The sequence below is a fragment of the Thunnus albacares genome, chromosome 5 (genome assembly GCF_914725855.1).
Source record: "Thunnus albacares chromosome 5, fThuAlb1.1, whole genome shotgun sequence".
In the NCBI taxonomy this organism is placed as follows: domain Eukaryota; kingdom Metazoa; phylum Chordata; class Actinopteri; order Scombriformes; family Scombridae; genus Thunnus; species Thunnus albacares.
In genome coordinates this window covers 12,776,397-12,801,937 of record NC_058110.1, presented here as the reverse complement: position 1 = coordinate 12,801,937, position 25,541 = coordinate 12,776,397, and the positions used below count along the sequence as shown (strand labels likewise).

The following is a 25,541-nucleotide window of genomic DNA, read 5'->3' as shown; positions in this document are numbered from 1 at the left end:
TCCATGCATAGACTGTTCTGTATATGTATTTTAACTAGCTGTGTTCATATTCATTGTGCTGCTCCCTCACCTCGTTTTACATATACAGCACAGCCTGCTGCCGTGACAACTGTGGCCATGGAGACTTGTGGAGTACGCGAGGAGAAGGCTCTCAACAAGAGACAGAAAGGACATGAGAGAAGAGAAGAGAAGAGAAGAGAAGAGAAGAGAAGAAACGAGAAGAGAGAAGAGGCAGACTGAGAGGAAGAAGAGAGGAACAGGAAATTGAGAAAAGAGCCGAGAGGACGAGAGAGTGGTCAAGAGAGGGCAGAGTGAGGAGAACAAGGAGGTGATAGTAAGAGCAAGAGAAAAGGGAACAGAGAAAGGAGGGAGGAGAGGTTAAGATTGTAGGTGACGGTGAGAGGGGAGAACGAGGATCGGAATTAAAGAGGAGAGAACGATACGTAGATGAAATTACAGCAGGAGAAAGGAGTGAAGAGTATGAGAGAGGAAGAATAAAGAGGAGATGAACATTTCTTGTCTTTGTTTCTCATCCTCTGTTTCCAACTAGACCTGCTGTTTATCTGTCATTAACATGTTAAAACTCACTCCACCGCTAACCGAATCAACGCTGGTCTGACGTGTGTGTTCGCTTTCTTACGCATGTAGACTGAGGACACACACACATGACTTTTTGCATTTTATAGCGGATGCAGATCTTTGCTGCCGCTGTGGTCGTTAATCTTAATACCAACTCTGGATTAGTAAATCGCTTTTGGTGGTCAGCCAGTACCAACGCTGGCTATTTGGACTGCGTTGTGGTCGTGCTCTCTGTTTTGACATCGGGATTAAAAATAGACACAAGCTAGAGTCGTATGGGCTTAATTGGAAAACAAATGGAGAGAACAGGGAGGCACACAGGCCGAAACTCGGCTGCTGAACCATCAAAAAACGCTGTCTGGAAGGAAGGCTGCTGCCACAGAGCTAGAGGAGATAGAGAGGATCAGTTCTGGGAAATGGTGAACAATGAGTTAAGTTGTTTTGGCAGCAGGGCAAAGATGAAAAAGTTCAGTATGACATCGTAGTATTTGTTGAGGCGAAGCTTGCTGGATTAAACTCGGCTGTGAGTGTTTGTGTTCTTCAGGCTTAGTTGTTCCTTTTTGGTTTGATCACAGGCAAAAAAAAAAAGAAGAAAAGATTTGATTTGAACATATACTGTACAGCACACGGCTTGTCTTATGCACTGATGCACATTAAATCACTCTCAGGCAAGACGAATCAGTTTAATCATTAGCAAGTAGTGATTACACCGTTCTCATCTGTATTCATATCTGGTTTCATCTCTATCTAACATGATATCACAGGACTGGCCTCTAATTCTGGAGATGAGAGAGAAAGGGAAAGAAAAACAGACACAGATGGAGAGAAAAAGAAAGAGAGAGAGAGAGAGAGAGAGAGGCTGACGGAGGAATAGGGACACCGAAAGAGAGCAAGACGAGGGAAGCAGACATGCTGTAGAGAAGAGGCGGGAGGCTGACAATACAGATCACATCTTTGTGTTTCTCTATTCCCGTCCCTTGTTCCTACTGAGTGCTCCAGGACAAAGTCGGATCATTGATAGTCTTCCTTTGTTCGTTTCTTCCCTACCTGCAAGTATTTAACAGGCGGTAACACAGAGAAGTTAACAGTCTGCTTACATCACTTGTAGGTTAAATGTCATCAACCGAAATGAGCATGAATTTTTCACACAGCGAACAACTTTTCTGAACTATTATCAAAGAGATCTTTGGGTCATTTTTTATGAAACAATGACAGCAGCAGATGTGTAGTACTGTAGATAAATTCTCTGTGCCATTTCTTTTTTCTGTCCTTCTTTGGTTCTGTACTTTCTGCCCTAAAAGTCACAAGCTTCAGGATTAAATCAGGCTTTATACTGATAAAAAAAATCAGGATGTTTTTCCCCCTGATTTCATGTGACCTCGCGTGTACGTTGCACATGCAGGATCATTGGGGATTTTGTCTTTTTTGACATGCTACATTTTACCAAATTGTTTGGAAATGACTTAAAGTCTGCAAACTTTTGCAAAATGTGCAGCTCGAACCGGCGATAAATAGACGGGAGAGGAGGTGAAGATAATTAACCATCCATAATATAACCACTTCAATTTTTCTCATGAATATAACATGGAGAGAGAGAGATGGACAGTAGAGCAAAGGAGACCTAATTCCTCTGTTAACAGGGCGTACTCTGTGCGTGTGTATGTGACGATAATCCTACCTTACTCTTTGAAATTGAGCATTTTCAGAGAAGCTTAAAATGTAAAATACACTTAGATGGGTGGAATCAAGTGATAAAAAGGATCAACCATCACTTACTGACATGACAGCCTCGTAGAAGAAGACAGATGCTACGGTTTTAAGAAAAACACTTCATTAGTCTTCTTGTAAGAATAAAAAGAGCTCTAACGCTGGCGATATTGGTGGTCGTGTTCTGAAGCAGTGAGCAGCACATCCTCAGCCTCTCTGACCCTCATTAATCTTATTAGGACCAATGGGAACACAAGCTAATAGGAGGTGATTAGCCTGCTTCTGGCCGCCTGGCTGATTCACCTACATGTACCCGCACATGCACACACACACACACACACAATAGCACACTAACACAATCACACACGCATATCTCTAACTAATTTAAACATGAATTTATAGACTGTATGTGCATAATCACTTGCGGAACTGAGGTCCTGTGCTCATATATTCATCAGTCAGCCATCATTGCTACATGTAGGCATCGAGGTTGAATATCAAACCTCAGACTCCAACTCATTGCTTGACCCTCAGAGCTGCTTTTTTCTTCCTGTGTGAGTTATTACTCACATCCTCATCTGATTACGACATATTGAGTCATTTGCCACCGATATTTCCCAACTGAAAAAAATCCCAAAACTTTTTTCCCAACATTGCTCTGAGGTCGTATTGACAAAGGGAATTATTTCACCATTGGGATTCCTCCTAAATGGAGCTAAAACTTCCCAGTTAAGAGTTTCCTCTTTAAGATCTGTTCACAAAGAGCAACTTTTACTAAGGAGCTCCTAACCTAAGAGAAGGAGCAGCGCTGACCCCATTGCTATATGGATGACATCATGTTTCTGAATTAATTTACTCACATTCACAGTGACTGGTATTCATCAATATATAGGAACGTTAAAAGGAACAACAAACACTAGAAAACTTAATTTTCTGCTTGTTACCCAACACCATTTATTTGCTATGCTGAAAAATGTGTATCAATACAAATAAAATTCAGTTTTAAAGAACTTCCAATGACTTCCTGTTTACATCATGTGACTCGGACTGACATCATCACAGCTCTTAGTCACACAGAGAGCATTATGGGATGCTGCAGTACCTGTTGGGTGGGGTGGGGGATGACCGCCCAAACACACACACACACACAAACATACACACCACATACACACTGGCCTGAACCACATGGCATCGAGTGTTATGTCAGCTCGCATTATCATTACTGTGGGTAGTGACATCGAGTGAACCTACGTCTGCTCTGTGTGTGTGTGTATGTGTTTGTGTATGTGTGTGATGCTCCCAGCTGATCTATTAGGCAGGTCAGGCATGATGGTGATGCCGGGCCAGCCCTCCTCTCTGATCAATTTAAACGCACACACGCACGCACGCACGCTCACACATAAAGAACAAAAGGATGAATACAGTCACCTGAAAAAACAGAAAGCAAATCTCTTGTTTACTGAAAAGAAAATGTCAGTACGGCTCCCATCTGCAGAATGTCACTCTGTTGTTGTGTAGCTATTATACAATTAACACCTCTGCCCGCGTCACCTTCTGTCACTCTCACACTCTCTCTGTCTGGATAGCTTTATCCTGCTGGATTATTTGCAGCCTCAGGTCATTGGGTGACTGGATTTGTGTCGCTTACTATGCAACTTAAAGTAGCTCACATACTGTAAACTTGGCTCTGGATGGATTATTTGTTCTGCAAAATAAAAAATTACATATTGTTTAATTATTGTTGCTTGTTCTCAGAACAAGTTGGAAAACTAGTAAATTAGTGAGTTAAGATTAAGATTTAACTTGAAAAACAAATAAACCTTGGTTTATTGATGTAACCCTCTCACAACACCAACAAAAGTTATAATTCAAGGGGTTTAATCTTATGTATCCATAATGTTGATCATTATATACTTTTCAATATGTTGCTCTAGTTTACATTGATATGTTGATGTTTTTTTAAATCTGATGTAGTTGCCGCTGTTGCTCAGCTGCAGCCAGAAGAAACGAATGCAGAATACAGTCGACAGAGGGCAGAGAGAACTCTGTAGTGGCAACAACTGTCTGCATCTGTCCTGCAATTTACAACGTAGTGTTTTTTCATGTTTTTGTAATCATGTACGTGTGTATCTGTTTGTCTCGATTTGTGTGCTTACACATTAATGCACGGTAGTCCTCTTCAAGACACACTAACACATGTTTGTACATTGACATCACGCATTTTCTAGCTCCAATCCGAACTGTAAATGAGTTCTTTACTGATTTAGCTTTGCACTCTATAACATTGTTGGACTCACGATGGACAGTTTTTAAATAATTATCAAAAATGATGAAGTAGAATCAAAGATACTGCCTTTTTTTATTTCATGCATTCTTCTTCAAAACTTGGTAATGTAGGTGACATTACCTACAATGAAACTTGACCGCAGACAGTTTGGTTGGAGGTTGGGGTGTGTTAGCAGTGATTCATGTAGCCTTGAGTCGCTGGCCTCAAGAGATGAGAAGCAGATGTTGGTCTGGTAACATCACTTTTTTTCTAACTTTTTACAGGCTTTAAGCAACATTTCATTTATACAGTATTACTCCCCAAGACCTGTAAACACCAAAACACTGACCCTCGAGTGTCTCAACTTCTAACATAAACCTTAAACTAATTCTAAAATTACCCCTTAAATCAAGTCTTAACCCTCAAACAGCCCTTTGAAAAAGTAAAAAACTAGAGGAAATGTTTCTAATACAGTACCAGTCAAAAGTTTGGACGCCCCTTCACATTCCCTTGAATGAGAAAGTGCATCCTAACTTTTGTCAGATATACTTTATGTCCTCATTGTCAGTGTCTAAACTTAAATTGGTCCTGAATAATTCACACTTCTCAACAATATCAGAATTCATATCAAAATGGAAACCATCTCCAACAAAGTCCTAATCAAACAGTCTTTTGTTTTGCACTATTGCAGCCAACACAAATCTTCTTCACATCCTTTCTTTCAGTGTGTTAAACAACAACAGACTTGTGTCAAAGCAGCTTCTCAACATAAACAAAGACTGATGGGAGGGAAGCGTGGAGGAGAAGTGAGGGTGGCAGGAAGGTTTTTCTTTTCCTTCAGGCTAACAGTGAAGAAACTGAAAACAATGCAAACTGCGAGGAAGATAAAAGTACGCACAATCTTACTTTTATGTATTCAGTAATGATCAATGGATGAAACAAAATCGAGCAGCTGTTGAGCTGAGCCACATAATCCAACATCCATAAAAAGACCAAAAACACGTACTGTAGATCGATGCAAACATAAAAACCCAGTTGAACTACCAAATGCTGGTTGTTACTTTTTAGCCAAGTTAAAATGTAGGGCAGAATGATTCTGGTGGAATTATGATATGATCTGATACTCTGTGTCCATTTGCAGTTTGTGGTCAGAAACAAGTCTGATATAAATGTGAAGCACAAGGAATCATGCTGCATAATTCATGTTGAGTGTTCAGGACTAGCTTTGTGTCTTAGCAACACTCATTAGCTGCTCACCATCTTCACATGAACAACGTTTTTGAGAGACATAAAACATTTGAAGACTTTTGCTGTTGTTCTACAAGAGGCTGTAGAGACTGAAGCTGTTTTGTTGCTCATTTTTTAAGATGACCTATGAGGCTACTGAGGAGAGGAACTTTTCCCACTATGACAAGTCAAAATGTCTGCTGCAAATAAGACCTACCAGATGTTAAATAGTTTCAAGTCTGAGATGTCCTAACATGGTACTTTTTTGGTACGTGGAAGTTGTTTTCTAAATATTTGGTTAGATTATAACTAACCAGACAGATAAAATCACATTCAAATAATTAATTAGGTGGTCATGTGCAGTGGGAATACAGAAAAAATAACTTGTTAGTATAACTGCAAAGATTCACACAACACAATGTGGCACTTACAGAGTACAGCCAATTTACCACTGCTGCTACCAGTTTCTCTCACTGGTGAATTTTTATTATTTTACAGCCTGATAACAGAAATGACAATCACTTACTTTTCTCTTTTCTTCTCTACAACCTGCTGTGATCGCCATTATAATCTTTTACCTCATCAACTGTTTGGTTGTAGTTTTCCAAGCTAAGGTCAAAGGCCACAAAATAATTTAGAACTACATATCTTCATTTTAAACTGTATCTCTTTTCATCATAAATAAGCCATCCTGTTCCATTTAACCAGTCTATGTTTTTCCATGGAAAGATTCAACAACTGATAATGTTCTAACATCTCAAACTCACATAAACACAAAAGGTAACATATCTGTAACATTAATGTGAAACATGTAAAACACAAAACAGTATAACACTTAGAAATAGAAAGTGACTGTGATGTGTTGTGGCTTTATAAGGTTGCGGATTACTAATATAGGGGGGATATCCTTGAACAGCATGAATCACGCCCCCACAGTGGCAGGTGTGTTGTGTCACCAGCAGGCTCATGCATGTGCATGTGTGTCATTGCACGTGCGTGTGATACAAACACAATGGAGTCCCACTCATAAAAACATTACTCCGTAGTGCTACTAGTGGTCAAGTGCTCCACAGGGCAACTTCAATATGACCCGACTCTTCTCTAAGCTTTTGAACCTCTGTAACATCTGTTATGGTGAAACAAGACAGGTACAGTGTTGTACAGACACTGTAAAAAAATGAATGATGATGGTAAACTTGGTAACAAGAAATTACAGAAATTTATTAAAAAATGTGTTCAAACATAAATCTGTCATAAGAGCTCCTGCATGGCCTATTTCTCACTCTTAATTTATTCAAAAATAATATTCTGGGAGAACTTTGTCAGTGTTACCAGAATAACTGTCATGTTTTCCAGATGGAGGAACGTTGACAAAGTAAAGAAAGACTAACAGCAACCCAGCAAGTTGTGGATTTGTCCAGTCTAGTGTGGAGAGGGTTCATGTTGATGTCTGAGTGCAGGAAAGTCCTGTCAATCATTAGCTGAATACCTCAAGTGAACTCATCTTGTGCGTTACCAGTGCAGCAATAAGCAAAATAGTGATTGTAGTCGATCAATGAACCCATGATAACATAGAGCATTAAAGTAGCTTTCATATAGCAGAAACCTAAATACTCTTGATTGTTTTTAACCCAAACTGTGCAGACAGTTCTGGACTCCTGACTGAAAATACGCTCCACAGTTTCTCTGTATCCACAAACATCATCTAGGACATTTTGTTCATCCTCTGCACAGACACTGTGCGCTCTCTTGGCTTCAGCTCAAGCAACCAAAATTTCTTGTCCTGCTCCCAAAACAGGGGATTTGAGGGCTTACGGGACAAACTGCTCCTTCTTAAATCAATTAAGCTGCTTCGCTTTCTCTCTGCTGTGAGTGCCTGGGCCTGTGTTATGCTGTAGTCAGTGGAGAGTAAATACGTCTTAAAGCCACGGAAGGTAACGTTCAAGGGAAAGCAGGACAAATGCACTCAGTCCTACAAACGTAGCCAGTGGCAATTAATTACTGCAGAAAAACATGGACATAGAGTTCATTAAATTTTCCGTAGAGTAGTTCACTAAAGGGACTTCAATGGAGTCTTTACTTTGGGATTACTACTCACTAACACATTGTTTGCTGTTGAAGCCAGTAAATCAAAATCTGGGAAATGAGATGGAAGCTGGATGGAGCTGCTGCGGTTTGATGAGCATAACGTAAAAACTATGAGACAAAGATCTTGTCAGTCAAGGTAAAAAACCCCCCCCAAACATATGTATGTGTCTTTAAGGCTAAATATAGTTTTAAAAGAGCAATTATTTTTAAAATCACCACCAACACACACAAAGAAGAATAGAAATTAGGTATTGAGACTCTCAGTATTTGAGAAGAAAAATTACTTTTTGTATTTCCAGATTGAAGTTGCAATCAGTAGCATGTGGTGGCTGAAAGCTACAAGCTGCATTGTCTTCAATAGCCTGGGTGGTTGCCTTTAGCAATTAACAAGTAGTTGACAAGTCCATTAAGCCTCCCTGCTTCAGAGTTTACATAAAGTGGTGTGATGGAGATATTAGTGTAAGACATAACGTTGGAGTGCATCAGTAAAAACTCAGATTCATCTGACACAGTGTGTTGTACCAGAGGCAGTTGTCTTGAGTATCCCAACTTCAAGTTTCATCTCTGCCCACACATGAAACAAGCCTGATTTCCATAGCAACGTTATCCCTATTGCAGCCGTACTACAAGCGCAGAGGGAGATTACCATGATGCACTAGTGTAGCGCTCTTCACTGCTTGTACACACAGGAGACAAGAACAGTCAGATCCAATAACTTTTAATTAACAGTTTAATTTATCCTTTTGATGAACAGTTTACATGCAACAAAACAAAAGCTCAACAGCTTTCTAGCTCTTCAGTGTAGCTGCATGAGTACTGCATTTCCCAGCTCCCTCCCTAGTTCTACTTGAGCATCCAGAGAAGAGGGCTGAAAGAGTTCGGGGGCCACTTGTTGTCTCTCTCTCCACCTCCGGATCAGCACTCAACCCCATTCTAACTCTGTCACACAGAAACAGCTTCAGGCCTGCGCCACATGTCACTCTCATACACCACTTACTATCTAGGAACCCCCGGGGGATGTGAAGAAAGGGATTTGATATTTATTACGTAACATGACGCTGTGTGTATAACTTATCATGAGGTGTGTAATAGGCCAGAGGGCAAAGACTATTATTTTTCTACCTATACTTATTAAATCTAGTCTTTAGCTTCCTAAATGGTGGACTTTGATTCAAAATGTGTGTTTGTTTGATACAAGTCATCTGTCTCTGTCCAGACGATTTGCTGAATTAGACAAATAACACAATTGAAGGGTTGAACAACAAAATACAGTGCATATATATATATATATATTTAAGTATATTCAAAAGTTCACAACAGTTGAGCTGTTGTTACTACGTTAGTTAAATTAGTCTATTTATTAAATATTATTTACCTGCTACTTAAAAAGGTGACAGATGATGAACTCTGTATCAGATATAAGCATCAAAGAAATATTCTTCTTCACTCAGAGTGATGTATTTTAAACCTCAGTTGAAACTTCAATAACCCACGCTCAGCTTTACCTTAAGTAATTAAAGCTCTTCCTGCAGCTGCCTCGCAGTAAAAGCCATAATCCAAAAAGCTTTAAAGGTGAAGCAGCTGCAGGAAGTGTTTAGTTTTCATTATCAGTGTTGCATTCATGCACCTGCCCTCTGAAAATACTGTGGCTCTTGTTCTCGCAGTGTTTTGTGAATGATTTCGTCAAGGATTTTCTTTTTCTGTTTGGTTTAGGTGGTTGAAAAACAGTTTGTCAGTTCATTGTGTGTTTGTACAGGCAAGAAAAACACTGAGATACAGAAGACTTTTAGGTGTTTAGGAAACCATGTACTGACTGTTAATGTGTCTAAAATGTAATAAAAATTCTATATAGTCCTTTATCACAAAGTATGTCTTCAAAGACATACGTTACATTGTTGGATGTAACTATTGAACAGTCACTTAATCAAATGATAAAACACAGTGTGTCCTTGACTTGACTTATGAAAAGTAAATGATGTATGCTGGACAATGCACCGGCAGTATAGTATCATTTTCATTTGCTACTAAATGAATAAATAGTTGATTTCACTTTTGATTAACTAACAGTTTTGTCAGGTGTTCATATAATTACTTAATCTTCCATGTGCATTGTTTCTGTTGTGTGTGTGTGTGTGTGTGTGTGTGTGTGTGTGTGTGTATACTGTATGTATTTCTGTATTAGTCTGGTATAAGATCATGTGACCGCTCCATTTGTTGTCTCTATTGTCCTGTAGTAAACTCCATTCTTCAGCCCTTCTGATTATCAGCCGTAGTCTCCGGTTGCAACCTGACTGACACACACACTGGCAGATACACACTCATCTGCACACACACACACACACACACACACACTGTCAGCTGTTCACTAAGCAGAAGAGCGGACATTTCAGGCCTACGTAAACAACAGGACGATAGAGCAAGAATGTAAAATTGGATGGGGGCAGGTGCGTGCTTCGAAGGCTCTTATCAGTGAGAAACAGCTCTGAGTCATGGCGTTTGTTGACCTTAGCAAGTCATCACCCAGCTTCTGTAATGGCACACCACTCAGCTTACACCAGTTAACAATTAGGAGCCGGACAAAGGCAACCGTCATTGTAGAAGAACCAATATTTACATTTGCAGCTGAGTTTGATCATCTGAAGCATCTGTGTAATTCTGCAGGACCATAGCAATGATTTTTTTTTAGCCCATTAACTACAAATCAAGAATATTTCATATTACTGCTGAATATTTGGCAAACCACACTGTAATGTTTCAGATTCTTGAGTGTATTTTTCCTCCCTTCAAGGAAGGTTTGAACGGCACTAACACTTCACAAAACACACAGGTGGTACGTCTGTGGTGTTATTACAAAGCCACACGTCCTAACTGGCTGATTCTAAGTCGCCTTTGCCAGGATCATCTATAATCCCTACGTAAAACTGTCTGTCTGGTTGGCTTGACGCCTCTTAGAAGTACGGTTTGAGTGTGTACTACTACAGGTCTCTCTGCCCGCACATGTGGGTGTGAAGTCTGGGTGTTACTGTAGTCGTCATTGTCTTTCGCCGCTCGTGAATGCGTCGGTGTCTTTGTGCGTGCCGTCCGAGTGTGCTTTGCGTGTTTGTGTCCTTTAAATCAACAAGAGAAGTGCTTAGCTTAATGGGCCTCAAAACCTGTCGACTCACTAACCTTTTGCATTGAGGGAGACGCACAGAGAGAAAGATAGAGAGAGAGAGTTTGTGTGGGAGAGACAGAAAGAGAGAGAGAGAGAGGGAGATAGAAGTGAGATACGTAGGAGAGTGAAAGGTGTTCCTGAGAGAGAGAAAGAGAGTGGAAGTGAGAAAGTATAATAATGTGTAAGCACAATAAATAGATATTGTGTGGAAATGTAAATTCAGGGACCTGTTTCCATTAACAGACACACTGTTACCATGGAAACGTGCTGATGATGCAGCAGGACACACAGTACGACTGAAGAGTGCAAGTACAGTACCAGTCAAAAGTTTGGACACACCTTCGCGTTCACTTGAATGAGAGAACGTGTCCAAACTTTTGACTGGTACTGTAGTTCTGTATCTTCTCGTTGTTATTTTGTGTTGTTGCAGTTTGAGATTGAAATGTTAAAAGCATCACTTCCTGCGCTGTGCTTATTAGGATCACCTGAATGCATCATAATGTGTCCAAGGCAGAAGGGCTGTCATTTCATACAGATCTTCTCCACCCACATCCCAGCATAAAAGGCCAGTTTTATACGTATCACAATGCTGCTCCTGCTGCATGAAAACCTTGAGCTCTCAAATCTTTTAGCTTAGAGTTTTAGCTCTGCTTTCAAAATGACTGACAGGATTGTTTAAAGTTCTTGTATAGGGTCAGAATGAGTTTTCTCTAAACGCTACAATATTATCACTCAACATGCTAAAAAAACAAAGATCCATGTACAGTTTTAAACCAAGAAGAAACATGAAGATGACAGAGATGTGTCCCTTTTCCTAAAATATGAGAGACCAAGACACACAGATCATATCTGAAAACCAGAAGACATGTATGTCAATGTACTGTTACTGCACTTAATAACAGAATATATTAAACTGCAAGTGCAGCATGTGGATATTTTACCCTTAGGAAATTATTTTCATGTCCCAAAGTGGAAAGATGACAACAGCAAACATTCACTGATTTTGATCAAATATCTCAGCACTGAAGTTCTGTGTTTTTTTCTTTAATCGTTGCATATATTGTAGGTCTTGTTGTAAAACCTCAAGTCTCAGAAACCTGGACCAACCCAACATCATATTTGGGATCTGACCACCCAGAAAAATGGGACGTGACACAAATATACAATACATACAGTCAGACATTTATTGCACCCACTCATGAGATTCAGTCCCTTCCTTGCATACAGATTTCAGATCTGATAAATGTATCATTTATCTCTGATCCCTTTGCTCCCTCTCATGTCTGTCATCATTTAAAGTGGGTTAATTAATTCAGCCCTGCATGGCTGCTTTTCTTGGTACAGCACTAAGCTTAATACATGAATGAATGGTGTAATAACATATACACATATGAACGCATAGAGACATTCAAACATACAAATAAAAAACATACAAACTAAATCTACCAAACCATATAAAGTTATTGTGTTTCTGTAACATGTATTAGAACAATTCAATATGACACAGTATTAATCTATGATAAAGTGTCACTGAACTGTACAGTTTGATCAATCGATCAATTCAGAAAATTCTATTTGAATATGTGATTTTTTTTCTCTCTTGAATCCATATTTTTTGTTTTTGTGAGTAAAACAAATTTGTTTTTTGATCATTACATCATTTTTCACCCAGCTGAAAAGAGCTGGGATTACGTTTAAAACATGATGAAATCATATTCAACACTGTTTGATTGCCAGAGTTCATTTTCTTTTTATTTTCATCTCTTTATATTCCAGTCAGCATGTCCTCTAGAAGTGAAGAGCAAATAAAATCTCAGCTTGAAGGGAAGTTTGGTGAAAGTTCTCAACCACGCTATGTTTTATGTTGAATTGAGGCTTTTGCCTCAATGGAGTGGAGTTGCATTCAAACTGCGGTCGCTGTGGCAAAACTAAGTATAAGTGTGTCATTATAAAAAAATAACAGGAATGCACAGAAAATTTGCCCTTTTTTTTGAATGTTTTGTTGATGGAGACCTGATCTTACTGTAAGTCAGCAGGAGTCATGAGCCTGTTGATCAAAGTCAAGTCAAAGATACTTTTATGCTGGCATTGACCAAAAAAAAAAAAAAAAAAAAGGAATCAGTTGCCATGCCAACTCTTGGTGGTAACCAGGGAAAATGTTATCTTCTTTGCTGGGCCTCATGTGTGTCTGCATCGTTGCTTCTGTATATTACAAACTGTATATTATGTGTATTATATCTATTCACATTATTTGGCCCTCAGTGAATTTGTTTCATAGAAATTGCTGATGAACTTAGATGAATATAATCTTACGTTCTCCCTTCCTTCTGTCCTTTCTTCTTTCCTTTCTTTCCCTCTATGCAGGAAACAGTAGAATATGCCTTCCTGATCATTTTCACTATAGAGACATTTCTGAAGATTATTGCCTACGGCCTGGTAATGCACCAAAACTCCTACGTCAGAAACGGCTGGAACATGCTGGACTTTGTCATCGTCATAGTGGGGTGAGTTTATAGGTGTAGCACTTATACGTGTAAACGCACCCAGTCAAAGGCAAAAAATACACACACAGACACACAGTGAAGTCGCTATCTATCGCTCATACAGTCCTTCGTGTACTTTGACACACAAATACACACATATACATTGTACAAGCACCTTTTCCAAACACACAAAAAATGTTGTAATGGTGGATTTCTACTCTAAAAGCTCTCATAAATCATTAGCAATAAAAAAAAATGATTAAAATACTTTATTATGTGTTATTTTTCTGTCCATTCCAATGGGCGGAGAATCTGAACGCAAGAAACCACCTTATAGTAAAAATAAATAAAAAGTTTTAAGAGACCTTTTTTCAACAAAAATATGAGTTTATTTATTTTTCATGAATGGTTGACTCATATCAATGAATAAAGTGATGCTTTAAAATGCATTGCATATATATTTTGTATTATTTTAACAGATCCACTGACCATTCCAATAGATGGATTTTTTGAATAAAAGCTATAAATCTGTCATATATTTTGACACGTGTAAGTAATAAAACATCTCATGTTTACTTTAAACACAGTTTAACCACAAATTATGTATTTTAACAATATGAGTAATAGATTAAAATGTGCCTAATGCTTCCTCTTTGCCTCACGGTCGGCCATGTTTGCTGAAAAAGGGGGTTTGGTTCTACTGTAGCCCACTTTAGATGATGTGGAGCACTGTGATTGGCTCATAGACATCCAATCAAATCAAAGTTTGTGCATTTGGGTAGAGTCAGATGACAGTGATCATAAATCTAGACATCCTAGAAAAGTTATGCCCATTGGAACGGATCTGAACGGGTTAACTCAACATTTTCAGTCAGTCTCAAGTGCATGTTTGTAGTCAAACGCTAATATATCCACAAACACACACTCATACATACACTGATGTGAGATGACTGATTAAAAAATGGCTTTCACAACTGCACATGTACGGAGTCATATAAAATGCATACACACACCCACACACTGGTGCATGTATACACAATCATGGTGTTGTTCATAGTGATGCTTTATCAGTAGACCACCTGGACCCAGTAGGACTTTGAGATGAGTTGTAAAAAAACTAAAGGTAAATATGCACAGACATAAAGGACACACACATAAACAATGCATAAGCACACAACTGTACACACAGGTGCATGTACACAGAGACAAGTACAAAGAGGGTCCAGGTCTTTGTTCCTTGCTTTCTGTCTCTTTGGCTTTAATCTTTTTGCTGTTTTCATGACATCTCTGTCACTGCTCTTTCTCCTTCTCTTTCAAACCTCTGCATCCCTCTCCCATTACTCTTCCTCTCTCATCCCTTATCGCTCTCTCCTCTGCAGGTTGTTCAGTGTGGTTCTGGAGATGATAACCAAAGACGCTGACTCTGGCGGCCAGTCGGGGGGCAAACCTGGGGGGTTTGACGTCAAGGCCCTCCGAGCCTTTCGCGTGCTACGACCCCTTCGCCTTGTCTCTGGAGTTCCCAGTGAGTTCACACAGAGCTGTTTTTAAAATCTTTAACAGTGTCTCAAGCCTTTGAGGGCAAGTCCAAGTCACACGTCCTCTTTTCTTTGACTTGTGTCTTTGTTCCAAGTCTGCAGTCCTGAATTAACGTACTATCACGTGCAATTAATTAAAGCTGCACTAGGAAACCTTTCATGTGATGGTGACATCTAATCCTAAGAGAAGAAAGGTGTAATTACATATACCAGAATTTCATTTGGATAAAGAAGGAAGGAGGAAATTAAGTGTGGAAATTTTCATCTCATACTGGGCCCAGGTGGCTGTGGGAGCTCGGGGGGTCCAGACTGGTTTGGTCAGTTTGGTGTCTTAGGGCCAATTCCCTGTTAAAACCCCCCTTCAAATAGAAAGATGCTCCTCAGACCCAAATGAACAGACCCCTCCTGTAGGGATGGGGGCTTTTCTAGAGGGTATCTGACCTGCAACAGGCCAGCCACCTCCTATGGGTTTGGAGGCAGCCTGAAGCAGGAGAGAGCAATGAGAGCAAAGAGGGGGGAGGAGGAGAGAAAGGGGAGTGTGGACTGACAAACAAACAAACTATAAAAAGAAGTGGTTGGATAGGAGTGAGGAGGGGGAGAGAAAAAAAAAAAACTCTGCCCTGACTCATCCTGGTTTCACCCTGGCACCCAACCAGAGATCCCCACAACAACACTCTTCTCCCTATATCCTTACACACAAACACTAATAACGCCTACCTTCACTAACACACACACACACACACACACACACACACACACACACACACACACACACACACACACCACGTGCATCTACTATTTTGCATGTTATTGTTTTAATGGGTTACTGTCTGGTTCTTGTTGCCTCTCCTGTTTGTACCGTCCTGTGTCACATGTGTTTTCATGTTAATCAATTATCCTGCACTCAGTTTGTGTTATTCACACATTTTGAACTAAATAAAAGGGAAAAAAATTACATATTCATAGATTCTTGGTTTTTCAAAGAGGTAGAAGGAGTAGGTGTCATTATGAGAATTTCTAACCAGATCGCTTAATTGAACTTTTTTTTAAATGTAAAAATCAGACACTTATTATTATTCAAAGCACAATAGTCTGTCTTAAAACATGTCTTAAAATGAGGGAACAGTTGCTATATTCACCCTGTGATGTTCAGTTCATCTCAGTGTTTTGTGAGGAAACAACAATTTTTGTGTTCCAACTTTCCTTTATCCTAACTCTTCCACTTCAGTCTCTCTCTTACTTCAGTTGCATTTCTATAACACTTTATGCAGGGATGCTGGAACAATAAAAATAACTTGCAGTGTCCGTGAAGGTCCTCAGTATTGAGAATGGCTAAGTGAAAACAACTGGACTTACTTTAGACTCTTGAAGATGTTTTTCTCCTCAAGAATCTACAGCAAGAACTTGAGGCACTGACTGAAATATGACAGATGGAGTGATGGTGCAAAAAATAGGCCCCATAGATATTTATTCTGTCATGGCTGTTGATATTTTCAGGGGAACCAACATTTCTAGCTGTGCAGTACTATTATACAGCCGTAAGTAACATTTGTATCAGAGTTGTGCTTGTCATACAAATTTTAATCTTTTTAAGCTTTATACATACACCACGATCGGAGTGTTTGCTCGGAGAAATAATTACATAGTAAATTGATTTATTTTTGTTATTGGCATCGCTGCCTGTCATATCAAAAACAAATACTGCACTTGACAATGAACGGTTGTAAGTTAACTAACTAACAGAACAAAGAGAAGCTGTTCAGCTGTTTTTGTAAATTAACACTGTGTTATCTAACTATGCCTAGTTAGCTGGTAAGGTAGTTAAATTAACAAATAAGGGGATTTAAATTGTTTCAACTGCAGTAGCAAAAGTAAGTTAGTAGTATTTGTCTGATTGGTGTGCATTGTAGTAGTATATAATATGTAAATACAATATTGTAACCAGCTACACAACCAATCAGCATCCACAACAGAGCCATTATTAATGTAATTCATTACACCTGCTTTTTCTGCTTTCTGCTGTGAAAACAAGCCTATACTGGTTATATTTAAGTTATTGCTGCCTCTATAATAAAAAGTGGTACTTACAAATTTAAAATATATCAGTCTGCACTGCTAGAAATATAGATATTATATCATCTATATTTATAAATATGAATCTGAGTATTTAAAAACAAGTGTAAAATTCCCATCCTGCAAAGAAAATATCTGCTTAGTCCTCACAGTTCTGCCTAATTCATTTATCACCAGGGAGATGCTGTTTCCGTCATAGTTTCTGTTCTCAGCATACATTTAACTTTACATGGAGTTGCCCTCATGTGTCTGCATCCCTTGAGTTTCTATAGCAACGCATCATTCAGCGGTCTTAGGGAGGAAAGGACCTCTGGGGAAAGATAAAGTTGAACTGAGCTGAAACGACATTTTTGGTTCTATTCTGGTTTAACATTTGTCTTGTCGGATGACACATGCAGTTTAATTAAGTTGTGATATTTCAGCTTGTCTGCTGATGCCACAGAAGTCGGTTCGTTGGCTTTCATGTCGATTCAATATCACGAGGCTTTTAGATTTACAGATAATAACAGCTAGCTATGCCAGCTAAATAACCATCTACTCAACACCAGCTGATCTTCTTCTTTAATTAGAGCCAGTCAATTAGAAAGAATGAATCCATCAAAAAGAAAAATAATCTGCAATGATTTTGGCAACATCAATTAAGTAATTTTTCAAGCAAAGATACCAAACAGTGGACAGTTTCAGCCTCTCAGATGTGAAGATTTACTGCATTTCTTTGTGTCATATGATCATGTCTTTAGTTTTTGGACCATTGATTAGACAAAATAAGCAACTTAGTGACATCACTCTGGGCTTTAGGAAGTTATGATAAGCATTTTGCACTTTCTGATATTTTATAGATTAAACAATTGATTGATTGAGAAAAGAATTGAAAGATTGTTTGGTATTCAAAATGAGTTAGATATATTTGTATCCTTGTCTCGCTTTAATGTACACAACATACTGTATATGTGTAGTAGGACTACTTTGTGAAGTTGCATTCAGCACTGGGAATAAATGTCTTGTTATTTAGACACAAACACGTTTGTTCATTAATTACCTATTTTCTCATATGGGTGGCTTAAATTTGGGAAACTACAGATAAATGTGCACATTTCTGTAAGTGTTCACTCTGACTTTGGCTTCTGTGTGTGTTTGCAGGTTTACAGGTGGTTTTAAACTCCATTATTAAAGCCATGGTTCCTCTGCTTCACATTGCTCTGCTGGTCCTCTTTGTCATCATCATCTATGCCATCATCGGCCTGGAGCTCTTCATTGGCAAAATGCACGCCACATGCTACGTGATACAAACAGGTAAGGTATTGGAAAAAAGTTTAATTTTGTTTTCGACTTTTTTTTGGTTTCGTTTGATCAGTTTTATTAAGTCGTGCCTCTTTCAGCCACTGGAGTTATCTGGTGAACTGTCTAAGGACGTGGTAATTGGATTCAGTTTTTAAACAGTGATTTTTACCCTAAAACCCTTTTTAAAATTAACTCCTAAGCTAACATACAGTATGAACAGACATATACATCTCAGTTTAGGATAAATACAGGCTCTAATCCCTGAGAGTGAATGAACATGCATACCATGTATGTGAATGGTGGCAAGCTGCTGAAAACAGGACAGAACAACAGATGGTGGATTAAATCCAGTGATTAAATGACTAATATCTGGCTATTATGTAAACACGCTTGACCTTTACTCTAGCGTTGCTTCCAACATGGCAGAATTATTCAAGGAAATGAGGATAAATTGATGGATGGTTGTCAGCAGTCATAAATGTCATGTTCATATATACACACATTAAAACCATAGTCGTATTCTAAAATGGCTGACTGACAGGAACAGCTTAAGTTACAGCGATGGCGGGCTACACAGGAATACGACAGCAATTTTCATTCATTCATTCTCGTGCTCACACACACACCTTTCACCTAATCTCTTCCTCTTTCCCTCTTTCTTGCTTTGAGCTGGTTACTTGTGGACGTCAGGAGAAGCATTGTAGACTTAAGTTGAGGGGTCATGACAGAGTGACATACAAGCTCCCTTTAATCCCCTCTCACTTGTGTCTGTTGGCCCAGAGAAAGGCACTTAGCTTGTGTTTTTGTGTGTCTGCTGCTGCTGCTGCTGGAGTTGGGGGTGTATGTGTGGATTTGTATGTATGTGCTTGCGTTGCGGATATTTTATGGAGGAGTTTTAAGGTGTAAGCTCAAGTTTAACATGTCGTGGGCTAATCTACTATTCATATGTATGCTATATTTATGAAGGGATATATGGACTGGTGACCTCTGTGTGCTCTACTTAAATTACTGTGTATGATTATTTTCATATAGAGTTATTATAATAATGAGCATAACTTCAGAAGCACTTTCCAGAAGAATTAAAAAGGAGAACTCAGTGACTTGACATTGGACAAAAGCAGAGAAAAATAAAAATGTTTTATTAACACAAAAGAGTGCACAGTCTTACAAAATGAATACAATTTCAGTATAATAGGAGGCTTAGACAGGGTGTGGGTTAATCAGTAAAAAGAGATGATAAAATAGTCTGATTAATTGCAGTGCAGTCACGAACATGTACTGTAATAGTAAGAAAGAAATTCAGTAAAAAATGGGGTTTTAGATGAGATTTAAGAAAGGAGAAAGGTGTCATCTTAAATGAAAGACTGTTAAAAACACTGAAGCATCAGCACAGCAGAAGAACAGTCAGCCTCAGATGACCACAAGATGTAAACTGTTTAATCTCTGTTGAGATCAGAAGTTCACTAACAACAAAAAGACAACCATTGCCAAGATGCACAGACATGTAGACGTTTATACTGTGAATACCTGGCGCTCTTCGGTGCCCTAATGTTTGTATTTAATTTCAGTGTTTCTGTGTTGATGTCACATCTCTCTACTACAGAATCAATGTCTTATCATTGTCATTATACCTAACATGGTGGGCTTATGGAGTGTTTTAAAACATGAGGATGCAATATGTTTCCTTTTATATCAACCAGTAGAAGCTAATAAATATTACAGAATAGTCAATTCATCTTTCTATCTCTGTACCTCCCAGGTTCCATTGCAGAAGAGGAGGCCACGCCATGTGCGGTATCAGGGCACGGCCGTCATTGCATGATGAACGGTACGGTCTGCAGAGAAGGCTGGCAAGGCCCCAACAACGGCATCACCAACTTCGACAATTTCTTGTTTGCCATGCTCACTGTGTTCCAGTGCATCACCATGGAGGGCTGGACCGACGTTCTCTACTGGGTAATCAATCTGCCACTCTGCATCAAAATTACTCTGAGCACATGGTTCATTAACTTACTTCCAGCATGTTTGAAATGATGCTGAGTCACCAAAAAACATTCGATGTCAAGATATAACCATTGTATTGTTATATTCACATTACAAATGCCTGTAATTTGGACATAATTAATAAGATGACAAACTGTTCACAAACATGATCACAATAATGATTTCTACATAAAATAAATTACAAGGTTTATTCTACTGAAAGTGTGAGGGCTACAGGAAAAAGAACAGCAACCCATTGAAATGACTAAATGATAATAATCTGTCACTCCAACATGTTGAAGATATGATTTTATTTTATTAGAAATTGTTTTAAACTGTAGCTCCAGTTTGAACCGTCACCCTTTGTTTAGTTGATAACAAGTATAAAAACCACATTCACTTAAAAATCCTCAGCAGCTCATTAGCAAAAATTACCAACAGCTTCTAATTAGCCAAAACACTCAGCATTGAAGTTCAAAACAGAATGAGTTTTCACCACAATCCACCCACATCTCTTTATTGACGGAGACCCTCATTTATGAAATAATGAAGCTCTCTCTCTCTGTTTCTCTTTCTTCGTCTATGTGTCTCACTCTCTCACTCACACACTCTTTACCTCTCTTATGCATGTACGTGTTACCATGGCAATTTCATGCTAATACCGCTGTAAAAGTGTTGAAGGAAGGAGACTTGATAAACCTAAAAGATGGACATATAGATGGATGGATGGATAGATTCAATATGACCTTTGACCTTTCTTAAAGAAAGCAGTGTAAATGAAAAGTAGGAGGCAGTTGGGACTTTGTCTTGTTTCTTTCAGAGGGAACATGAGTATCTAGTAGAAATCAATGCATGCACTGTACATGGTGTGAAGAAAAGTTATGTGTTAAGTGTGTAGAGATTATTTGGGCCGTGTAAAAACCCAGTTGCAAGGTTATAAATGGACAAACTCCAACTATTAACTCTGGGTGTCTCTTTTCAAAACAGTTTTATTAAAAAGGGCACTTGAGCTCTGTAGTGAGGTCATTTGCCACGGTCACATTAATAATAGATTAGTAGACTAATAGATATCTCAACTTCTGAATACCTCCTCTCGCTCACCAGGAGCCCAGTTGTCTCTCACATGGTGCCCTCTAGTGGTCACAGTTCCTGTCCCAGTTGTAGTTGACGATCTGTTTCCCTCTGAAGGATATTATGGACTTTGAACTGCCTCCAGTCCATTACATTTTGTTTAAAATCCACTGCTGGAGTAGTGGCACCATTGAGCCGAGCAAGACTGACTAGTTTTCCAAGAAGTACAAACACACAATAACCTACACAGTTACACATTTTGTACTTTCAACATTTATGTGTGGTAAATATTCACATTTTCATCAGACATAGACATGAAAACACACTGTTAATATTTCGGGGAAGAAACACCAACCAGTTGACACTACTCTTTTATTTAGTTTATGTCATGAACTTAAATTTCATTTTTAAGGTTGTGCCTAGAAATTGCTCAGAAGCACTAAATACTATTTTTTAATTCATGGATTCAGTTCATAGTCGATAACGTGAGTTAAATTTGTGTGTAAAGATGCAGGTGATGATAGGTGGTTCTTACTAACAGAAGCTGTGAATAATGGCAGACACACACCTTCATTCCCACCCATTAACCATCCATTAATACTTTACTAATAGTTTGCACAAGGTTGTTTTTCTGTGTTACTTCTGGGAATCGCTTCTGTGTAACCAACAGAAAACACCTCACTCTGTTATTAAAGAACTGAGGGTTACATAACGTAACCCAAAGATTTCTACACAATTAAGTAGATCTGTATAAATAAACAGTTAATTTCAGTAAGACATGCTTTATGGAACAGGAAATAAAATACATGCATATGTGACACTTAGATATTAAAATATAACGATAAAAGAGAATAATGTACACAATTATGAAAATACCATGTATACAATATGTCTTATTCACTTTTCTCTCTTTCTGCTTGTGTTTCTATGTAGATGAACGACGCAATGGGCTTTGAGCTGCCGTGGGTCTACTTTGTCAGTCTGGTCATCTTTGGATCCTTCTTTGTTCTTAACTTGGTTTTGGGTGTGTTGAGTGGGTAAGTGTTCAGTGTGCTTGTGTTTGTTTTCTGTTGTGCTTTTGCCAAAACGTTTTTTATGAAAAGAAAAATTCAATTCAGAATAGTTTCGTCCCTCAAAGGGCAACGGGAGGCAAGTGAGTTTTCAAACAGAAGTAGTACAAATAGACAATTCATTAATTAAAAATAGGACAATGTTAGAAAGAGTTGAAAGGAAGCCGTTATGATCCTGTACAGTATAGACTGACATTATGCTCTGTCCTGTCCAGAGAGTTTTCCAAAGAGCGAGAGAAGGCCAAGGCTCGAGGTGACTTCCAGAAGCTACGTGAGAAGCAGCAGTTAGAGGAAGATCTTAAGGGCTACCTGGACTGGATCACTCAGGCCGAGGACATCGACCCTGAGAACGAGGAGGAGGGAGACGAGGAGGGCAAGCGTAACCGTGAGTTACCTGGATTAAATCCATTTAGTCCCTTTCTCTCAGTCTGAAGCAGGGAAATGAAGAACAGATTTTTGAGTAACCTCGACTTAACTTCTTCTGCCTTTCAAATAATGTCACACATCTTTGCTCCGTCAGTAATGACAGGAGGGAGATGAGGAGGGCAAACCATTACTCATCTAACTACTGTCACTCCATTCAGAGAAGTTCACTGACGGTTTGCCTTTAATGCATCACAAAGGAAATGTTTTATGTATCTGAAACAAATGGCCTTTGTTCCAGACTGGAACATTAATGTATACATTGATACGTGAATCTTTCCCCCAATTGGATGTTGAGTAAACAACCTCTTTCGAGCATGTGAAGAGTTTACATACAAAATAAAACAGTTGCATTAACATTACAGTTAGAAATTACATGCTGACAAACAAACACAATCAAATTTCATATTCAGTACAAAGGGACAGTATCACATGCAGCTGATTGTAGACCAACATGTCATCTTAGATATATTTATAATTTCTTTTTTTTTTCTATTTTACATGTCCTTTATATCACATCACTCGTACTGTATGTGAAACACAATGTGTATACAGTATAGTTCTAGATATTGTGTGTGCTGACATGCATACAAATAACACTGATGTATCACACATGTAGATGCTCATGATTATTATTGAGATTGACGTTGAACATAAGTGCAGACATCAACTCTTTGCAGGTTAGGGCAGTTGTGATCCAGTTTATAGTATGTGTGCAACTCAGACTTCAGCACAGTGAAATGTTTCCCCTTTTTTAGTGCTACAGGATTTTAGTGCTACAGAAAAAAAGACTCTTTGAGATGGAGCAACAGTGCTATGTACTGTAAGCAAGTGAAAACGGTGACTTCTACCGTGGCAGCAACATCAGAAGCTGCACTAAGAAGTGGGCGACAGCAGCAATCATTTGTGGTCTTTTCTATGGTGTGGCCTTGTGTGAGCTTTTCACCATGACAACGCACCGGTAAATGTGGTTTTGTGTGTGTGTGTGTGTGTATAAAGAAAGAAAGAGAGAGAGAGAGAAAGAGAGAGAGAGAGTTTAGGGATCTGGAGGACACTTATTGTGTGAACACAATGTTTCCAACCTATGTGGTTTTCAAGTCAGACCAGCGCTGGTGCAGAATTCAAAAAACTAAACTTCATTTACACATACTGAACATTTTTGACATTTCTGACCAGTTCAAATACATCAAAACACCACAAAATCTTTTCATGTACTCTGCTGGTACACTCTACTGTAGGTAGTTATATTCTCCTTATATATATATAGTCTCATCTAATTTACTGTGTTCTCAAATTAAGCCAGTAACTTGTACAGAATTAGTGGCTTTATTTAGGGTATTTGTTGTATCCCAACAGCAGGAGCACAAGCCGCAGTTTGGAGTGACAGCACACTTTTGTGCCATTTACTGTACGATTCCTGCTGTCATCACACACAGATCTGAACCTGGCTCATGTCAAATAATGGGCTGCAGGCAATACGTACTGTAGACTACAGAAATTTTCATTGAGATTTTCTCATTTTTTACATTAGAACAATTTTAGAGATGCTACAGTCATAGAAAAGCAATCTATGCATGAGGGCTTTAAGGAAATGCTGAAATGTTGTATTCCTAATAACAACATAACAATAATAGTGTTTTATATATAATTTGCTATAATTTTCATCATAACTCCTTTTAAGATATTCAGATGCATTATACAAAGATAACAGCAAACATTTAGGACAAAATTATTCTTGAGGGAAGAAGTGTCAATGGAGGACACAGGCAGTATGAACTGCTCAGAATAACTGAACAAAGGATCCAACAACACTAAACTGAAAACCAGGACTTAGATACAAACTGAACTAATGAAACAACGAGGAACAGGTGGCGAGACACAAAGCTGGGAGTTGATTGGCTGGGGGAGACGCAGGGAGCAGGGCAGAGCTAACAAGACTGGTGCAGGGCAGGTGTGGAGGGAAAAGCAGGCTGAGGAGGAGCACATGAACACAGGAGGGAAACACAGAGCAAACGGAAACTAAAAACACAATAAGTAGGCTCAAGGAAGCCTAAAATGTCAGCAGGCCAAATGCAAACACAAAAATAATCTGGTAATTAAACAAACATTCTCATTCTTAACCAGGTGAAAGGAAAAGAATCACAGATTACACTTAGTTCTGTTAGCTCTTCAAGTGGAGCACATGTGAACGAGCTAGGCGGTTAAACATCTGGACAAAGGTTCAATACAATGAGTAACAGTATCTCAAGTGGTCCTTTAATATAATCTGCAACCTCTCTTATCAATCTTACTCCCACTCAGTCCAGTTCAACAAACGGAGAAAGTTTGAGGGCATCTGGTGGATTGATGGAAGAACAAAGAGCCAGACATGACCATCTTTCTTTTATGAAAATAGATTTAAAGATTCACCACGATCCTAAGATCATCTTTTTTTAATGGTGTTCCTTTTCTTTGTTTCCTTCTTTTCCTTTTGAAGACCTTTTCATCCGACTGCTTCTTCCAGCTCAGTTTGATGTCTTTGCCTTTCAGTCTCTGTTTGAGCTGAGACACAAAACTCACATCATTACTCACACAGACAGACTGTTGGTCAGCTACATCCTG

The 25,541-nt window shown here is 38.8% G+C and overlaps 1 protein-coding gene across 1 annotated transcript in view; it reads left to right on the top strand.

Annotated features, from left to right (window-relative positions):
* The window catches only part of cacna1db (calcium channel, voltage-dependent, L type, alpha 1D subunit, b), a 94,461-nt gene that overhangs the window by 20,487 nt on the left and 48,433 nt on the right, over positions 1 to 25,541 (top strand). Inside the window, exons 4-9 of the mRNA XM_044351905.1 lie at positions 13,386 to 13,525; positions 14,884 to 15,026; positions 18,253 to 18,405; positions 20,153 to 20,349; positions 22,381 to 22,484; positions 22,733 to 22,902. Of these exons, the coding sequence (XP_044207840.1) occupies positions 13,386 to 13,525; positions 14,884 to 15,026; positions 18,253 to 18,405; positions 20,153 to 20,349; positions 22,381 to 22,484; positions 22,733 to 22,902 (907 nt within the window). The remainder of the gene's footprint in view (positions 1 to 13,385; positions 13,526 to 14,883; positions 15,027 to 18,252; positions 18,406 to 20,152; positions 20,350 to 22,380; positions 22,485 to 22,732; positions 22,903 to 25,541) is intronic.